At 41.5% G+C, this 20,043-nt stretch overlaps 1 protein-coding gene across 4 annotated transcripts in view; it reads right to left on the bottom strand.

The window, feature by feature from the left end:
* ABCC4 (ATP binding cassette subfamily C member 4 (PEL blood group)) overlaps positions 1-20,043 on the bottom strand; it is a 235,102-nt gene that overhangs the window by 104,569 nt on the left and 110,490 nt on the right. For all 4 annotated transcript variants that reach the window (XM_087865049.1, XM_045810951.2, XM_087865048.1 and 1 more), the window contains exons 17-19: positions 19,776-19,813; positions 19,308-19,402; positions 17,373-17,519 (exon numbers count right to left, since the gene is read on the bottom strand). In XM_087865049.1, the coding sequence (XP_087721175.1) occupies positions 17,373-17,519; positions 19,308-19,402; positions 19,776-19,813 (280 nt within the window). The remainder of the gene's footprint in view (positions 1-17,372; positions 17,520-19,307; positions 19,403-19,775; positions 19,814-20,043) is intronic.

Here is a 20,043-nt window from a genome sequence, read left to right as displayed (position 1 = left end):
CCTGCCCCGTCCTCTCCCACTCCTGCCCCCTGGACTCCCAGCCAGAGGACAAGCAAGGAACCAACTTGCTCATTACCAACGATCAGATCAACCAAACCCATGATCCTTGAAACATTCAGGTAAGAACTTCATCCAAGGAGGGGTGCCTGGGTGGCTCAGTCGTTAAGCGTCTGCCTTCGGCCCAGGGCGTGATCCCAGGGTCCCGGGATCGAGCCCCACATCAGGCTCCTCCGCTGGGAGTCTGCTTCTTCCTCTCCCACTCCCCCTGCCTGTGTTCCCTCTCTTGCTGGCTGTCTCTCTGTCAAATAAATAAAAATAAAATCCTTAAAAAAAAAAAAAAAACCTTCATCCAAGGAGACCACTGGAGTTTGAGACCTTCCTGCTTGGAACACAAGAATGCCACCACGCGGTCCCGCCTCCAGCTCGTTCTCGGTTGCGCCTCAACTGCTCAAGGCGCTTCCTCTTTCAGAGATATTAGTCACAGCGGCACTACTGTGTTACTACAAAAAATCTTGCTGTTTTCCACTTAGATGGTAGATAGGACGGACTGCTAAAATCTACAAAATGAAACCCATACTTTTAATGACAGTCTTTAAAAATCCTACGTAGGATTAATAATATTGAAGGAAAAAGTAGAGCAAGAATCTATTCCCATGTTTTAAAGGAATAACAGAAACATCAACAGTAAGGTGTGGAGATACAAGAGCCCAGGGCCGCCCCGGCGAGCTGACTGAAATCCGGTCCTGAAGGAGAGCCACAGATGCCCCACACTCAGCACAGGGGAGAGGAAGAACCCCAGTTTGGACGGGCTCTTCACCAGGTTCTTCGGTCCCCATCTGAAACATTCCTCAAAACATGATGTGGCTGGTAACAGCTCTGACTCAGTTCTTCTAATACAAATCATTCTAGGGACTGGCCTAAAGTGCTGTGAAGAGTTCATAAGACACTGGTCTTTGATCTTTGTGGCTTTGCCATGTATGTTTTTAAAATTTCTGGAATGCACCCAGGGAGGCAAACTGCTTGACAGAAAACACTATAAATATCCAAATAAATAAATACATACAAACATCTGGAACCCTGATTAAGCACTAAAGTTTTCTTTTTTTCAGGGAAGGGTGGGGGGCAATCACCACTGAACAGCATTTTTATTTTTATGGAAAAATGTCCTGTTCTTTCCTGGTGATAAACCCCTCTGACACAAAGACAATGTGTAGAAAGCTTCGGTCTGTAAGTCCAAAGGAAAATGGAGCTGCTGATGTCTATCCCTGCCTCCCCACGAAGACGCAACGTAAATGCCATTCCAGAACCAAAATGTTACTGCAACTCACTTCTTAAATAACCCATGCTCGATGAGTATCTGTAATACAGGCATCAGTATTTCTATCTACAGAAATAAATCTGGGCAATAGGCTAGCCTGTTCTGGAGTAAACTCAGCATGCACAAGGACCGATCTTCAGGCATCATGCAACAGCGGCTAACAGTGGATTTCCGTGGCTAATTTTTGCAAACTACTTCTTCCCCCCTTTTCCCTCCAAATGCATATTCTGCCCACCATTCCCATCCCTCTCGGGGTACGTGTGCTATTGTAACCTACATGAACAAATATTCATCTCCTAAGAGCTATCCTGCACAAGTTTTTCATGCATATTAGGGGAAAATCAGGCTTCTGCAGGACATCAAAGTCCTTTCAGACCATGACCTTAAGTGTGTTCCTTTCCAGCACTCGAAACTCGCTTGCATTAAATAACACCTGTACAGGCTTGTAACGAAGCAAAAATCACTGCAGGATCGCAACCTCTCTGGCAGCCACCGACTCCACCGGCCTCAGGTGAAAAGTCAGGTTGCTCATCACGGAAAGGTTTCCTTCAAGCTGAACAGACTCACTAGTCACAAATCTGAAATCGCTAATATTTTCATCAGAAAGGAGTAAGAGACCTTTAATTCACCAAGACGCTACAACGTGGAGGCAGCAAGCGGCTCAAGGTTAAGTGGGTCGAGCTATCAAAGGCTTGAGATGTCATTGAAACATGAATGGAGGAGAGAGCCCAACGCAGCGCTCTTCTTTCCTCAGGTCAAAACACATTATACCCTACCCTCGGACTTTCTAGGTCAGTTCGCTTTTCACCTGTGTCTCACTTTGTCTCTCCAGCATTTTGCCTGAATACGTTCTTTACCAGCCAGTCGCTTTTGCATCGCATTTGTCCCCAGACTCAGCAACAACAACAACAACAAAGGTTCAAAAGTCAAAGAATGCAAGATTCCTCGGAAGTGCAACATGAAGAGAGAGAGCACAGGACAGACCATGAATATGAAGTCCTGTACGCCATCCCTTCTGACCAAAGTGCGCGTTCTACAGGGCGCTATGACGGGAGACTAATGACATTTTTGATAAATGGACCTTAATATGTTTGAGCCAATATTTGAAAAGAACCTTACAGGCAAGGGTGGGAGTAAAGGGACCACAACCTTGTGTTACTTAAATCCAACAAAGGTGAAGCAGGTACAATCATCCCAGGGAGCCAGCCACCCCCATGACAGCAAATGGCGGCTTTGTTAGGAAACCTATTCCCACATTTCTGAGTTTTTAAAAAGATCATCAAGGGGTGCCTGGGTGGCTCAGTTGATTAAGCATCTGCCTTTGGCTCAGGTCATGATCCCAGGGTCCTCGGATCAAGCCCCAGAGCCCCACGTCGGGCTCCCGGCTCAGCCGGGAGCCTGCTTCTCCCTCTCCCTCTGCCTCTGCCTGCCGCTCCCACGGCTTGCGTTCTCTCTGTCAAATAAATAAATAAAATCTAAAAAAAAAAAGACTATCAAAACATAAATGACACTGGAAACAGGTTCTCCCAGGAGCAAAGGAAACAGTGACGCATCTACGTTATACACCCAAGTTTGCAACAACAAAAATCCAAACGATGGCTAAAATTAGGATTAAATCCTGTCCTTACACTATTTGTGATAAAGCGAATGACCACAAGTACCTCACTATAAAATGTTGAACTTGTAGTAAGATTTCCTAGACACTACTTTCCTGCAAATTTCCAAATACCATTTAGCTTCTGTGGAGAACAACTAAGAAGGCAAAACTCTCCGTTACTGCAAAACAATGATGACACAGGCTGGAAGACACGATGGCAGAATCTTTTTGTCTTTCCGTTACTGTAATTTGTGAATGGAGCAGGGGAAGTATCTAAAAAGTGGACTGCATACCAAAGCCTGAATGAATCAATAAAATGTGTTTTTAAGTGGGATTCATTGGGAGTAATACACCCCAGACTCCAAACTGCTGTTAACTTAAGTTCTAAGCCCATGACAAGTGTGGTATGAACCACAGACCTTAGCAGCATGGTTTATCGGAAAACATCCAACAGGAGAATTTACTCAGTCTTCCGTCACACCCCACACCCCCATGCTTCTTTATATCTATAGGACAGCTGGATGGGATTCCTACAATAGTGAAGTCATTTTGCTGTGGTTCTCCCTGTAGGAAACTTCCCAGAACTCCATTCTATCCACTCCAACAACCAAGACCTCCAATCATACTTATGATTCTCCCAAAGTCAAGATGAGTCCTATCAAACACTGAACGGCATTTCCAACATAGCCAACATGAAGGTAGTTTTGTCTTCATGCAAATGACTGCACACATTTTGGAATGGTTAGCAGTACCTCTAATATGATAGGATTTAAGAACCACTACTCTTTCTGAGTCCTCTTTAAGTTATTTTAAAAAAGGTCATACCAAACACTATGTTGTTTTCACTCCCCCTAAGAACCCACATGGCAGAGAAGGGTCTACTACAATCCCACGATCCCATGTTGTCTCTTATAAAACCAAATACTATAAATGTCAGAGCTAATATTTTCCTAACATATGATCAGCTACAAAATTATAAAAACCTTAAAGTTATGACAGAAATGAAGCAGGTTGTCATAGAGATAGCTACACTCCCATTTCATTACAGTCTTATTCACAACAAAGTATACAAACAACCTAAGGGTCTCTCAACAGATGAATGTGTGATGATGTCACACACACACACACACACACACACACACACACACACGAATACTATTCAGCCATGAAAAAAAAAAAAAAAAAAAAAGAAATCCTGAATGGACCTTGAGGACATCCTGCTAAGTGAGATGAGCCAGACAGAGAGAGACAAATACTGTATGCCGTCCCTTAGATGTGGAATCTAAAAACACTGAGCTCATAAAAGCAGCGAGGAAAATGGTAGGTGGGGGGCTCGGGGGTGAGGGCATAATCTAAGGGTATGTACTTGCAAGTCCTAGAGACCTAATACACAGTACAGTGATTACAGACAACAAAAGGGTATTATAAACAGTAAACTTGCTAAGAGACTAGACCTTAATTGTTCATGACACAAGATGATCATGTGACATAATAGAGCTGTTAGCTAACACCATAACAGCAATCATACTGCAATACTGTATACTGCATACTGTGTCAACTCGATATGCTGTGTGCTTAAACCTGGGCCGTGCTACATGCCAGATAGGTCTTCCCCAAAAAAACAAAAACAAAACAAAAAACCATGAAGTCATGACAAGGTACTACTGAAAGTCTTAAACATGTAGGGCCATGAGAAGAGGTTAAAGTGATCCTCTGGTTTTCAGAAACAGTAACTTTCCCAACATCCACCTACCCCACCCCATTTGGGGACTAATTCACTTTCAAATGCTAAATCCTCCTGAAAATGGATAAAAGCAAGAAAGAGCATATAAAAGCTGAATGAACAGAATGAGGACGGTGAAGACCACAAATCTTGAAGTATTTCTTACTCTCATAGTTGTCACTCAAATTAGAATTTAGATATCAACACACATGCGCGCGCGCGCACACACACCCCCAACGACTGCACACACTTCATCACACCTGTACTATGTGATAGAGTCTCCAGGTCATGCAAATTTTCTAAAATTTTAAAAAATATTTCTGATTAGTCTGATGTCCACACCCATTTCACAGGAAACTATATGCGAGACAATTTCACCTTGCCCTGAAGCGCTACCATTATTGTGTAAAATATTATAATGCCCAGGAACAAATGACATGGCTTTAGAAAAGGCCCATGGAGAATTCAGAATACAGTATCTGGTTCCCTTATGCAAAATTCCCAGCACACTGGCATATGGAGATGCTTAATAAATATTTAGTTATAATCTGTATGCTGATTATAATCTGTGGGCTGATTAATGATTGGGAGCAAGCTGGTGCTTAATTTTCAATTACAGGCATCGTAACTCTACGGTTCCCACATACTAACCAATGAGGACAATAACAACAGGCGTGAACAAGGAGGCGAGGACGAGCGTGCTTCTGCCGGGTACAAGCTCCAGAGGCTTAAGAGAGCGCAGATTTCTCGTTGCCCTGTTGCTTCTGAAGATGAAAGGAGACAATGGAAGTGACGGGATTTTGAGAAGTGGAAACTGTCAAATAAATTTACGATGTTGCTATAAAATGCCAAGACATAGGGAAGTAGTCCAAAGGCATCAGACTTCGGGCCGATCCTCAACTTGATAAGCAACGGGATTATAACCGCCAACACACGACAGCCCGCCATGGAAAAGTGCCCTTAAACATTGGAGGGTGCATGGAAAGGAGGGTCATAAAAATCCTCTTGAGTCTTGACAACCTAGTTTTGGTTTTCTGTTTTATTGAACGGTTTCTAAGTGACTTCTGCAGGACAACAGAACCACTGAATTTCGGAGCCGAGGGCCCTCTCCGACATTATGAGGCTGAATAAAGACGAAGACTCAGGACTCGTTAGGAGCTCACTGCCTAACCACTAACACAGCCACCTGGCAGACAGGTGTTCAGCCAGTTAAGTGCTCTATCTTCACCTGGGTCTCTCCGCCCAAAACTATGTATTTCTTCATATGCCTCCACACTAGCATAACCGGCCAGTAATTTACGGCATTTAAATTGTCAGTTTATTAATGCTACCTGGGCGGTATATACAGAAGAGCTGTATTTGTTCTGTGGGCTTATTATTCCTTTAACTGCTGTAAAAATATAATCTACAGTTTATAAGAACTACCCCGGAATCTCATTTTCTTCCCCAGCTGCTTTAACCATATTTTGTGCAAGACGTTTTGAAGTATCAGAATGTCCATCTGATCGAAATGCAGAAGGATTGCCTGGAATTAACTGGAGTGAACAAACCACAAAATGTCTCTAAAAACATCCCATGAATAAAATTTGAAGGCTTGACAAGCTAAAAGTGCCTTAGGTCCACTTTAACTTCCCCTTGTGAAATTTGTCATTTTTCATGCTTTTTGAAAAAGGTGAATACATAGAAGTTCTACATTTTGACCAGTTAGAGCATTTTTTAAAAAAAATAATAAGTTCCTGCTACTCCCAAGAAGTATACCCACTTCCCTGGAAAGATTCCAATGTTCCATTTAAATAGAACTTACTTTATAAATTTCAAACTGTCTTTCCTTAATTATACAATAGACTTCTGTAATAAACTTCAGCCATATCATTTTTAAACAAAAAGTAAACCAGATGTTTGGTACTTATATGCAAAATTGAGCTCTCATTGTGAAACCAAATTAAATTAAAATGAACTCTGGAATGAAGCGAAGCCCCCAATGAAAAACAACAAACACAAAACCAAAAAAAAAACAACAACGATGTTGTTTTGTGGCTTGTTAGTTTTGGTCACTTACTATTTTTCCTTGCATCTGGGAAAACACACACCCTTCCCCATCCCCACTGTTTTATCAAAATTAGCATATGCATTTGGATTTTGTTTATTAAAAAAAAAAAGAGGCAAAAAATACACTCTAAAATGTCAACATGTCACTTAAATAGTCAAAAGTTAATCAACGTCAACTATATGGTAGGCACTGTTTTCAATGCTTTAAATATATTAAATCTCTTAATTCTCACATTAAAAAGTTTGGTTCTACTACCCTATTACCGTCCCCACTGCACAGACAGAATTGAAGCAGAAAGAGATGAAGTCAGTCAGCCACGGTTTGCCAGCAGGTGGGCTAAGATTCACATTCAGGGAGGCTGACTCCAAAGTCGGCTCTCTTGACCATGGAACCCGAATTATACTTTGGCTCAAGACCACTATTGGAAAATATAAGAAAACCACTCAAATTGGTGTCATTAAAAAATCAAAGGTCATTTTATTTGCTGGTTGATTTTCCAATGTTGAGTTTTACATCTCTTTAATAGAATCCAACAATATGAACCTTATGCTGGTGTGACAATCTGACTAAAAAGTCGTCTCTCTCACACAGACACACACACACATACAGACCCCCACACACACCCCAACCCTCATCAGTGCTGCTTAAGACAACTGTGCTTCAGTCAAGAGGACCTTGATGGAGGGGCATAAGAATTCAGGGAAGAGAAAAGATGGGCTATTTTTTTAAAAAGACCCCATGTTTTCCAAATGTAGAAGATACTCATTTTGCCACCTCACATGTCAGAGCCTACTCTTATCTAGGGAAAATGTAGTTAACTTTGATAGAGCAAGAACCAAGACAAGACAACATACCTGAAGGCCAGGTCAATTAGGCCTTACATTCCGGTCGTGTCTCCTTTGGGAAAGAAGATGTGAGTGCTCAGAACACTTGGCATCAAGGATTAAAGCTTCTTCACTCAACTTTTTAGAATTCCCTAATGTATGATAAATCTATTCACCTGGTCTGAAGACCTGACAATTCATTAATGAACAGCCTCTTATCTGATTGTACGATAAACCACTGTCTGGATTACACAGGTGTTGCCTTTTATTACTTGGCTATTTACGTCAACAACTATTTATTTCATCTTGAAGTCAAGGAAGAACAATTTTCTAGTAACACGGATGCCTCATCATCTTGAAATATGCGTTTATTTTCCTTTCATATACAGGACTATGTCAGGACCAACAATTAAAAGTTAGCACCAGGAACAAACAATTCTGTCTACAAGAGAGCTTATAGGTGGAACTCCTCCAACTATATTTGACTGCCTTTTCAATTTTTATGCTAAAAGGGTGAACAGAGAGAAGATTTATATTAGCATGAGATATAATTCTAAGATATTTCTACCATTTTATTCTCCAAAAAGCTAAAATAATGAATTTATAGTTCCCCCAAAGGAAATAAATTGAATGAGCCCAGGCCATTCTGACACTAACAGAAGAAGAAAGTCTAAAAGAAATGACTATATACAAGAACGCAACCACCTCCTTCTTAATCTACTTTTAAATATTTAATGGTAACGAAAAAAAATAATCCATGATTCTTACATCGCAAAGCACCACTGTGATCTAGACATTTGGAATTATATGTGTGAGAATATATATTTAAGGACAAATCCATATACACTGCAATACCTGTTTGTATATCTTTATGCATAACGTGTACGTGCCGTACACGTGAACCCAATGTAACCCTGTGTGCGCACTACACTGGAATTACAGTTTTTTAAAAAGCACGTGCATTGTTTTTCTTACCACTCTCAAAGAAATGTCTATATTTTTTGACTACATGCCTCAAACTGAGTCAAGAATGAGATCAGTCACTGAACCAAAAGAATACTTCCAGAAACCTCCACGTAAAATTGAGAGACAAATCACAACTATTGACTTCAACATCGTAAAATCGGGGACTTAAGCTGAACATCCACCAGAGCAGATACACTGGTTTCTACTGACGTATTTACAACACATGGCTCTACAGAGCACTCTTTCTACCAACGGCAGACCCGGAGGCAGGATGTCCCTATCACCAAGAGCACGACTGTATTTGGAATAATGTCTGGATAAAGATTTTTAAACACAGAACAAGTCTAAAATAGACTTTCCAGGTGTTCAAGAGGTTGAAACGTTTCCCCGTGTGATACAATCTATTAAAATGCAAATGCAGAAAAGAAATGAAAGGAAAATATTTCCAGAACAGAGAACTTGATTTTCTGATAGCTTTCCACTTAACCACAGTGTTTTAATAAACTTCCATTCAAAGTGTTCTTTGAAGCCTGTTGTCTTTTTTTTTCTAGATGTTAAAGAGTTTCCACCTAAAGGAGGGGAAAATTTCTGAAAGATTGATCCTGGTTACTAAGAATGAAAAGAACGCTCAACGGATTGTGGCTGATTTCATGACAACATTCTCAGGGAGAAAGCTGCCACTGCTTCTGTTCTGTCCACGGGCAAAGCATCTGTAACGCGCTCCTGGGACGCCTGGGTGGCTCAGTCAGTTAAGCATCTGCCTTCGGCTCAGGTCATGATCCCAGGGTCTTTGGATCGAGCCCCGTATCAGGCTCCCTGCTCAGTGGGGAGCCTGCTTCTCCCTCTCCCTCTGCTGCTCCCCCTGCTTGTTCTCTCTCTGTAAAATAAATAAATAAAATCTTAAAAAAAAAAAAAAAGCATCAGTAACATGCTTCTAGAAGCCCAAAGAGAAGTGTGTGCTGACACTTACTAAAAGCTGACTTCCTTCTTTCCTCATGCGCTGTCCGGAGATGAGCTCTACCATCCAGATGGTTTCTGATGGGTTAGGAGAGCATTTGACTACCGTCAAAAGTCTAGTTAAAAGCCAGGCTGGGTTTGCTGTAAGCTTAGAGATTATTATCTTTAAGTAAATCACTTACTTTTGTTTCCTAAATTTCTCTCTCTCTCCAACTCGTGTGATTTCATTTTGAAACAATTGGTCTTGAAGTTCCAAGAAAACAGTTTTTGGAAATGTTGTGAAATCAAGGCCAATGATTTACATAATCGATTATGAAAAAGAACTATACCACAGCGCCGTGTGTGTGTGTGTGTGTGTGTGTGTGTGTGTGTGTACATGTGAATCAAGAGTATCTGCTCCGCAACTATTCAGTCTTTGAATCTGTATCTTTCCTATATGGAATCATCGAATACTGACACTGGATAGTTCTTTTTGGTTTGGGGTAGGTGGGGGGAGGGGAGTTGGTTGTCTTAGAAATAATGCATTGTCTGCAAATATTTAAGTTTGCAAATGCCTTGAAAATAGGGCCTTTTTGTCCCAATGCTTGGGACCACAACTTACAACCAGGAGAGGACCAGGAAATGCTTGAGGAGTGAAAAAACCTCCCTCTTTTCACCTGCGAAACCTGAGGCAGAGAAGTGATGGCACAGCTACTCCAAAGCTACGTTCCAACAGCACAGGGTCTTTACCACACCAAAACGTGTATCTCAACTCCCTACTCATAGTTCAAAATATCGACTGAGGTTTTAAAATGCATGAAGTAAACTATCAGGTACCAAATATTGAAATGCCAACACTTGTCTTTGGTGCACAACTGAACCCCAAGGAAATGCGTTAGGTGTTTGGTGATTTCCTTGACTGGTAGATAACAGAAGTTGGAACCTTGCGGTGTACTTCCATGAACCACAGCTTCCGAAGAACCAACCGTGTATATGGTTTTCTCTTCGTGCCATCATATACCAGAAACACGGTCCACCATAAATAATCTATTACAAGTTCTACTTTGGAAAATAAATAGGGAAGGGTTCAATTTAATATAAACATTGAGTGTGAAGACAAAAGGCTCTAATTCTATTTCAACACTCTAAAGTTGCATTGTTCTTAAAGGGCGTGACACAGGGAGATGCAAATACGCTCCTGAAACCATCCCTTCTTCTATCCCGCCAACAAATACTAATCAGCTACAAAGTGTCCAATCCTGGGTTCAGAGGCTTTTGCAATAACATAATAGATGGGCTCTAGGAGGACTGAGGCCCCAAGGCTAAGAGAAGAGACAAGCAGTCAACACATAATTACCTAAATAATAATTTAACCATAATTGGGACAAGTACTATAAAGATGTGATTTAAAACATAACCAAATTTTAAGCTTTATGTGAAATAAAATGTCACAGGCTCACTGTTGTAAACATTTCCTCATGTCAAAATAAATGATCATGCTGAAAGTAAAGGGGGGCAGGGAAGCAATGATGAGAAGATGAAGATTTCAGTTATAAAAGGAAAATCAAAGTTCAGCCTATGTTGTCACAGGAGAGCTACGAAGTCAAATGGTTGAGGGGGCACAACTGACCTTATAGCAAAACCATATAGAATTTTGATCCAGCAAATTTCTATCCACTCCCACCTCATGTCAGAGCACTACGCTTTTATATATATGTATCAATATTTATTCGTGTTGAAACTGGCCCAGAAATACTATTCCAGATTCTCTTGAAATGGTTGCACAAAAGTCATAAACTATGTCATAAAGATACTTTGATGCATTTTCTGTCACAAAGAACTACAAAGTTGAAGTAGTCATCTGCCTGTGATTGGGGTGGGGGAGAAAGACTTTAAATAACAGTATTTGAATGACTGTAAATCACACACCCCATAAGGTAATGCCAAAGTACTAAGCAAACTAACACGAGAAATTGGGATACACTAGTGAGTGAAGTCCTGAGTACCAAAGACTGCCTAGCTCCAAGCTGGCTGAAAACTGAGGCAACACAAATATGAAATTAATGAAAACCGAGGAGTTTGGGAGTATAAACATCATAGCCACAAATATTAGAGTGAAGTGGAGAACTTCTGTGTTATGATATATATAATCACTTAATATGTGCTCTACTGGGAAAGAACACAAGTAAAATGTCATACTTACAAACTCCTGAGATAGTACATGATTACCACTTTGAAAAAGGCACAAGTTTCCCAAATCTTATCTTTTTAACATTTTATTGGACAACCACAAACAGTGCTTTCTCTGTTACTAAGCTGTCAGTATTTCCATGTCTGATTATTATGGGGGGGAAAAAAAACAGGAATAAAGAGTAATCAGAACATTCTAATAGATTAAAAATGTTTATCACAATGGTGCAATATTTACCAGCCGTGGACAAGAGCTATAATAATCACCTTCACGGAGATTACTGACAAAATAACAATAGTAATCAAATATATGTAACTATGTAACTATTTAAACTCCTAACAAAGGCTTTTATGATACTATTAGCAGTAAACAAGCAACTCCCATAAAATATGACTTAATATCACCCTGATAAGAGTTTAAGTACATATAACCATTGTTACATGAAAAAACATTATTTTTAATATGTGACAACCCGACAGGATTTAATTACCACACCTACTTCAAAACTATTAGCTGTTTGATTCAAACCTGAAAAAACAATATTTATACGGCTATTGAGAATCATTATGATTGATGCAAACTTTTGTGTTATTCCCTTGACAGTCACTTCCATTTGTTATTATTAACAAGGAAAAAAAGAAAAGGGAAATGTGTGTTTCTGTTTTGCAACAAAGCTTTTCTGATGATGACTAACTTCTTCCTTTGAACACAAAAAGCCTCTTTAACTAATGTACATATAAATATGTTCTTTACAATGTGCACCAAGCAAAGAAAGAAAAAGAAAAAAGAAAAAAAAAAAAGCAAGCCTGTAGGACTTAAGCCAGAATTAAAAGCAACCTAGGCAAGATGAGTACATGAAAGCTGTCAGGATAGAGGTTATTCTTACTCTCAATTTCTTACAGCTCATCTGCGCTCAAGGAAGAAAAACCATAGTTTCTTTTAACCATATCCACAACAGATCTCACTTGAAAGGAAACACAGGCAGTGATTTGGCATGAATGGGCACATTACCAATGTTCCAGCATCACTACTGAATATTTATGTCGGTGACGAATGATGACACCAGTGAAATATTTTAACACGAAGCCTTGCCTTGTAAATCGTCTCGATGCTGTGTCAAAACAACACCGACCATAAATCAGAGGTTTGAGGACCAGTATTTCTTGTTCTAACATGCTACGTGCTCAGCAGAATCACTTGTGTGAACAGGCATAGATTAATGTGGGCTAAGCAGAGCCATCTTCCCTCCTAACTTATAGAGCTATAATTTAACAGGCCTATTATCGTCAAGGTAATTTTGACAGCGCTGAAATATTATACTTGTTAAAAATATGCATTAAGCACTAACTCCAGTGGTCATTTGAATGGAATAAACAGAGAGGTATCCCTACAATTATCTTGCTTCTCTACGGATGACTCTTTTCGAGCCAGGCAGCACCACGTTGAAACTGATTTCATAAAGACTACGGCAAGACGGTTTTTCTGATAGCACAAGAAGCTCACCATGCTGCTTTCGGTTCACTTTTCACTCCTCCTCCAGTTATTTATTAGAAACTTACAGTGGATGCTAAGATGTCCCTTTCCAAGTTCAAGAAACAGAACGATTGTTCAAACCTCCACCACCCACCTCGCCCCAACGCCCAACTCCTACCCATGCATATCCCAAAATTCAGGATGGCTCAGATTTGTGAAAGCATCTCCAGAGCCTCATTTCCCACTCAAATTAGAAACCTGAACCCTTTGGGCAATTCTAGATTTTGGATTAGGAGGATACACCCATAGGTCTCTCACTATTCACATTCCATACCTTACGGGGCAGAGGCACCTTCTATCAGGAGAACAGAACTGGCAAAAAAGTGACTACATTTATTTTTCTCCTATTATACTACTTAAGCCCTAACTTAATCTGTAAGCGGGGAAAAAAAGGATATATGTTTGTACTCTTTTTAATCTGGACACATAAACAAGGCAACTCACACACCACTGTAGAAAAATCGGTCATGTGAAATGAACGCACTGGCCACAACCCAATATTAACTTCGCACTTCCCTGAGACAAGAGACAACACCAACATCTTCTGACACCAGCGGCCGACTTTCCTAGAGCCAACTTGACAAACGGAAAGCAAACAAACAAACATTTATCTGGAATCCATTAGAGTCGATGCACTCAGCAAGTGTTATGTCACCATTTCCAGGCATGAAGAAACAGGACAACCCTCCACGCATCTCGTCTCCAAAATGAAGGGTGAAACTCTAGAGACTTGGTAAGAATAGAACGTCTCTACGGACTCTGCTGGAGTGGAAGGAAACTGAAGAAACTGTCCGGTCCTATTTCTCCCTAAACTAATGTCATACAAGCCCCCATATTCTACCCTTAGGAATTAAAACATATCCCGTCAAGAGGTCAGTGGCTGCCCGATTCCAGTTAGGAGGCAAGAAGGTGTCAGTTAAGAAATCCAAGTGACCTTGTTTGAAATGCCAGATATTCTGGGACAGCACTATAATTTATTAATCAAAGAGTTCAAGGTCTCAAACATAATAAACTACAACAACGGCCTTAAAATTCTGTATCGACAGTACAAAATGCAGACTCAAGCTTTAAAAAATGGAATTTCTAAGCTTTACATTAAAAAAATAAATAAAATAAAACAGGTTTTTGCAATAAGGTGCCCTTACATTAGATTCTTGAAATAATGTAGGTCATGCTGCCCTCTTGTGCCAGACATAAAAAAAAAAAACGAATTCAACCCATCCAAGGAAAACATGGTTTTACAATGAATACAGAAATCATCTCTTAATTTCTGAATGATTTCCTTTTGACCTGGGATTTGTGTTACCTGTGTATTAAGATCTGATAGAACGGAGATGGTGGAAGACAAATGTTGATCAGGGAAGAGGCAGGTGCAGCCCACAGCACAGGGACGCGGATCATGTCCACAAAGGCACTGCTCAACTCAAGGTGCAAGGAGAATATGTGCGAAATGCTGGGATAGCTGAAAACGTGCGGTTCTTTCACACACACACACACATACACACACACTACCATTACCAAAATCCACAGAGGAGGGAAGGGTAAAAATAGTAGGAAGGGAAAAAGAAGAAAACTAGCTTTTGCCCGTCTGAGACAACACACTAGCCAATGCAAATTTTACCCAAACAGCTTAAGATTGATTGGTTTATGAAAAATCAGTGGGTAATAAGGCAGCGCTTACAGAAGCAAATAAGCTAGCAAACTTCATGCAACCACACATAGGTTCAAAATGGAGAGAAACTAAAGTCGTGGAGCTTGGAACCTTCTTAAAAATCAGAGCTCAGGAGCGCTCAGAGAGACGTGGGTACCAACCAGAAACACCATTGTCCAGGTTCACCTTGTCCTCCCGAAATCCAAGTCAGTGAGCCTGGGATGTCGGCAGGGTAGCCGGCGTTTCAGGGCCCTTCACTGAAGGCCTGGTTCTCTGGGTTAAGTCTGAAGGATCTCCCACTGATGAACAAGATGGGAGAGGTGTGAGAAGGGAGGCGGCACATCGGGGGTGGGAGCACTCGTGAACAAATGTAAAGAGACATTTCTACCACCCAGATCAGGGTCACTGAGAATATTCCGGCAACAAGTGGGAACTGAAGGTGACCACGGAAGGGAACACGGGCAGGACACCTGAAAATCTACGCGAGGCTATGGTTCGGGCAGCCCCAGTCACCACTCCAAGTCTCCCTGCCTGGAAACTACCACCTGTACCTTCTCTTTTCTGAACTCCAGGACCCTGTCAGGATCGTGAGCGCATGGGAAATGGACTGACTCCTCCCTGAGAGGGTGCTCTGAATGACAAAGTACTGAGAAGAGAACAATGTGTTTCCTGATCTCTCCATGCCACTCAGAGGACACTCTGTAACTCAGGGGCGCTTGTATCCATTTCGTGTGGATACTTAACGGAACTTAACAATTGAGTGCGTCTGCCCCTCAACTCCAGAGGGGAATTACTTTTTAATATTATGTAACCATTAAAGTACATACATACAATCAATGATGTCTTCTATGAACCCTAATTCATGGTTTTGGCTTGTTCTTCCCGTTGGTTTAGAAACTACAAAAATTTTAACCCAAAGGTAAAATCTACCACTTAAAATATTTTTAACTAAAAAATATTTTTTTAATCTACCACTAAAAAGAATAAATAATTCAGGGCCCCTAAACATTCTGGGCAAACCAGGCCTATCTTTGGAGTCCTTATTTGGCTTCTATTTTCAAGGAATGAATCCTGGCTCACAGATACGGGAGGGGGCAGGCAAGATAAACACTAGTGCACTGCTCTAAGATTAGAAACCCTGAAGATTTAGACTTGGTCCCAAATCCCTGGATAATAAATAAATCAGCATGTGGCGAAGCCTACAGGTCTTGAACAGGAAGAGCCTGGTTCACTGTGGCCACGAGCATTCAGAGGCCGTGATAACAGAAATGCAGTCCCACTTAATGCTCCAAACTTTATGACTGTAGCTTTCAAATTAACTGGCAAAGTGGAGCGACCTCCTGGCCGTCAGACACGTAAGGCCTCCAATCCCCTTTCTGACCACAGCTGTAACAAGACTGCAGACTCGTGGGGGCCTCTGCAAGTCACCACCCCCGTGCTCTGCACAGGGCCTGGGCTAAATAAACATGTGGAATGGACTACACCAAATGCTCTCCTGCAGTCTTATTTAACCCTCACAACAGCCTTGTGAAGCACAAAAGGCAGCCCTTCTTTCCATTTCCCAGGTGAGGAAGTTCCAACCCACCACGATGTCACTGTGGCTAAGATCCCGTAGGTGCTGACCGGGGAGCGAGCACGGCTGCGAGCCCCGTGAATGTACTGATCTGCTTTATTCCCACAATATCTTTTTTTAAAGGTTTTATTTATCTGTCAGAGACAGAGAGAGAGAGCACACACAAGCAGGGGGAGCAGCAGGCAGAGGGAGAAGAAGGCTCCCCGCTGAGCAAGGAGCCCGACCGACTGAGCCACCCAGGCATCCCTTATTCCCACAATATCTTGCCAAGGGAGGAGTACACAGCATTCCCATTTCACAGATAAGAACACTGAGGCGCAGAGAAATTTAACTAGCACCTGAGGATTAACAGAACCATAACCAGGCATTACAGTAAGTATCTAGCACCAGGTCTGAACCCAAGCGGCTGGATCCACAGTCCACACTGTTAACCAGGACAACATCCTGCTTTGAGATCTGCCTGCCCGGTAGCATCGACACACTTTGGTCTGGGTCACACGGCTAGTTAACAACCATGCCAAGTCCACGTCTGTGCTCCCACCAGCCCACCTCCCTGCCTGGACAAGCCCTGTCAATTATCTCCTGCAGAAACAAAGCCACGCTGGGCCTGAACAGCGGCGACAGGTGCTGACGGGCTGACTCTTCATAGAACCCAGGTCAGGGGCCTGCCTCCAGAAGCAAGACGGGTCGAAGGCCTCAGGCTGGAGGCATCCACCACTAAGGCACCCCCAGGTACGCTCATGTCAAGGAACGAGTACTGCAGATCAGTGTGCATTTATGTATAAATTGTGTCATTTATTTTCCACAGACACAAACACCGGAATAGAAGCTTGTATGCCCCCCATAGTTAGATTTTGTCTGGTAGGAGCAAACTGCCAGTGGAGCTTTTTGTACAAAAGGAATCAACACGTATAGCCATTTCTCCCAAGCCTCTCCTCCGTTTTCAAATGCTGAAACGGGATCAGACACTAACAAGGGAGATTGACTGAGAAACCGGGTGTCTGACTTACCTACTGGGTTTCTATCAAAGAACAACACCGGAGCTCTCAAAATGGACTCGAACATTTTGTTGTGCAAAGTTTGTGAAGAATGAACGAGGACGTAGAACACCAACAGAGATCTCGCTATGCCAAAGAGGACAGTAGCCACAGTTAGACCTGAAAGAAAGAAACCTCGCTCAGAGAAGATCTCCTTTCTTCAGCGATGCCAAAGCATGTCAGGCAGTTTAGAAAGATCCTATGTATTTTTTCCCACTGTGGATTCTGTAAGAGTTCACTGCATTTGTAAGATACATTTGTAAAGAAGAATATAATTTCTTTTTCTCTCATTAAAGAGAAACTACATGTAAAAAACAAAATCAGGTGTAAACTACAACTTCCTGCTAGGCTTTCCTAATTCAATTACAAGTTCTATTAAGAACTCAGAAGAAAAAGAGGTAATTATAAAAACTAGTTCATCTTCCCTTCATTATATTCCAAGTTTTACTATTTACGCGTCTCATAATCTAACACCGCGGTATGCTCTCACGCCAGCGTGTGAATGAACAGGGAACGGGAGAAATGATGTACCATTTCTTCGTAGAAAATACCCAGGTGGCTTTTAAAGAATATGAAAATACCATATTAAGTGGCAAGTAGGAAAATCTCTCAACTGCAAGGAAATACAAATTCTGTGTTAGCATGAAATAACCTCAGTGAGCAACTAATCTCTCACACCAAGTGTTTTATACAAAAACACAAAGCATTTTTAAATGAATGTAATCATTTAAATTATAGATTTTATTAAGGACATAAATGAGTAGCTGGTACGCACATAAAAATCACCTTCTTAGCATCTCCTGAACTCCCAACGCTAAACAGACTGGGGATAACTTCTGCGATAAACACTCCCCATCAAGTGCATTTTTCCCCTTCAGAGGAGACCTCACTGTTGTTTAGACTCTCAGTGCTGCTCAAATGCCTAAACTCTGTCCACAGGTGTTTTCCTGAGCCCCCCCCCCAATCCCACTTGAACGTGCAGTAAAACCGCTCCTTCCTCCCTCCAGGCTGCTCATGACCCACCAATGTGGAAGGTAAACTGCTCATGTGTTCAGGTTTCTTAGCAAGTGATCAACGAAATAAAGACCAAATTTCAGTGAGTAGTTTTCACAAAGATCGCTCTGTCTTTGCAGAAAGCTTGTATGAGTGTTTCCGGTGAGAATATTTAAAATTTTAGATGAGGATTTCCTTTAAAAAGTATGTGATGCCACATATATTCTACGCACTCTTGTGAAAACAGAGCACTGTGTTAATATTAGTCTGGCAAGCCAAATGTTAAATTAATCACACAGTTGGGGACGCGATAACATTGTGATCTCAAGGTAAGAAAGAGAAGGAATCCTAATTCCCAGACACTGGATTTTTCCCTGCTTAGCTTCTCTCTTAAGTAATTAGTGAAGCCCAAGAGATGAGCAGTATGGGGAAGGGAGCTTTGCATACCTGCGAGGGAATAATGCTTTTATGTGGGGGAACCTTGCTGCCAGAGGATTTCATCCAAGTTCAATAAAAGCCAGGGGTTTATTCAGACAGAATTGGAACAATCCGAACCACAGGGTGGGGATCCGTTTCTAATCCCCTTGCCCGTCCAAATAATGATATAAGATTTAGCTAAAGCAACCTATTAGAATAGACAATAGCCACAAATTTCCAGTGGCTGATTTTCTGAATGCTCAATCCTGGTTTAACTTCCAAAATCCAGTACAGAGCAAATTAAGAGTCTTCATTCAACCTCTTTCTTCTAGTAGATTTTAAAAATAATTATTCTAATTAATTCACAGAGTAAATGCGACTCAGACTCTTAATCTGTTAAGACATTACTGAATTACTCCTGGAAGCCCTAGTTACTCACACAGGCTCATTGTAAGCACCTCAGACTCCCGGATAATAAACCGAATGATTAAACTTTACCTGAATAAATTCCTAAGTACCAGGCAAGATCGAGCTTCTCAGTGACATTTTCTTTTCCATTTACTGTGACATTCAGGGCACTTTGTTCATTCGCCCTGTGGAAAACGGAAAAAAAAATATTCCACTATAGATGGAATTTAGATAAGTACAAAAAGAAAAAAAAAAATTAACCTGACTTTGGGAGACATGATTTATGCTGGGAAAGGATTCCCAGCGAGCAGGGCCCCGGGTACATCTCCTTATAAAAATTCAACTCTCATTTCTCAAAACTGTCTGAGGATCCGACGTGGAGAGAGGCTATGGGAGGGTCATACTCCACCAACAAGAACGCTAGTTTTTCTTTCTCTTCGGGGAAACTAAGGGAGGATTAGGACAGGAGGCTGAACAAACCCGCCTCTGCCCAACTCCGTGGGAAAGAGGCTGCCTGCTGATTTGGTGGCCCCTTGCATCAGACTGGAAACAACTCACCAGTAGGAGAGCCACCAGTCCTGAAGAACATAGGCAACCTAGAACAGGGAGGCAAAAAGATCACACATCACTCAGCACCTCGACACTCTCTCACCCAAAGCCACTGTTGGAAGGCTCTGGAAAACGGACATGGTTCTTCCAGCTCTGGTCTATGCCAAGCCCAACATCCCGGGTAACAACACGTCAAGTAAGTGCACATTGCATTTTAAAATCTTTAAAAGACATCCTTTTTTTTTTTCTTCCCTAGAAGCTCTCTGTCATGTATACG

Source organism: Ursus americanus, chromosome 10 (assembly GCF_024610735.1).
Source record: "Ursus americanus isolate L20-20 chromosome 10, mUrsAme1.1.p, whole genome shotgun sequence".
Taxonomy (NCBI): Eukaryota; Metazoa; Chordata; class Mammalia; order Carnivora; family Ursidae; genus Ursus; species Ursus americanus.
This window is presented reverse-complemented; position numbering and strand designations above follow the sequence as displayed.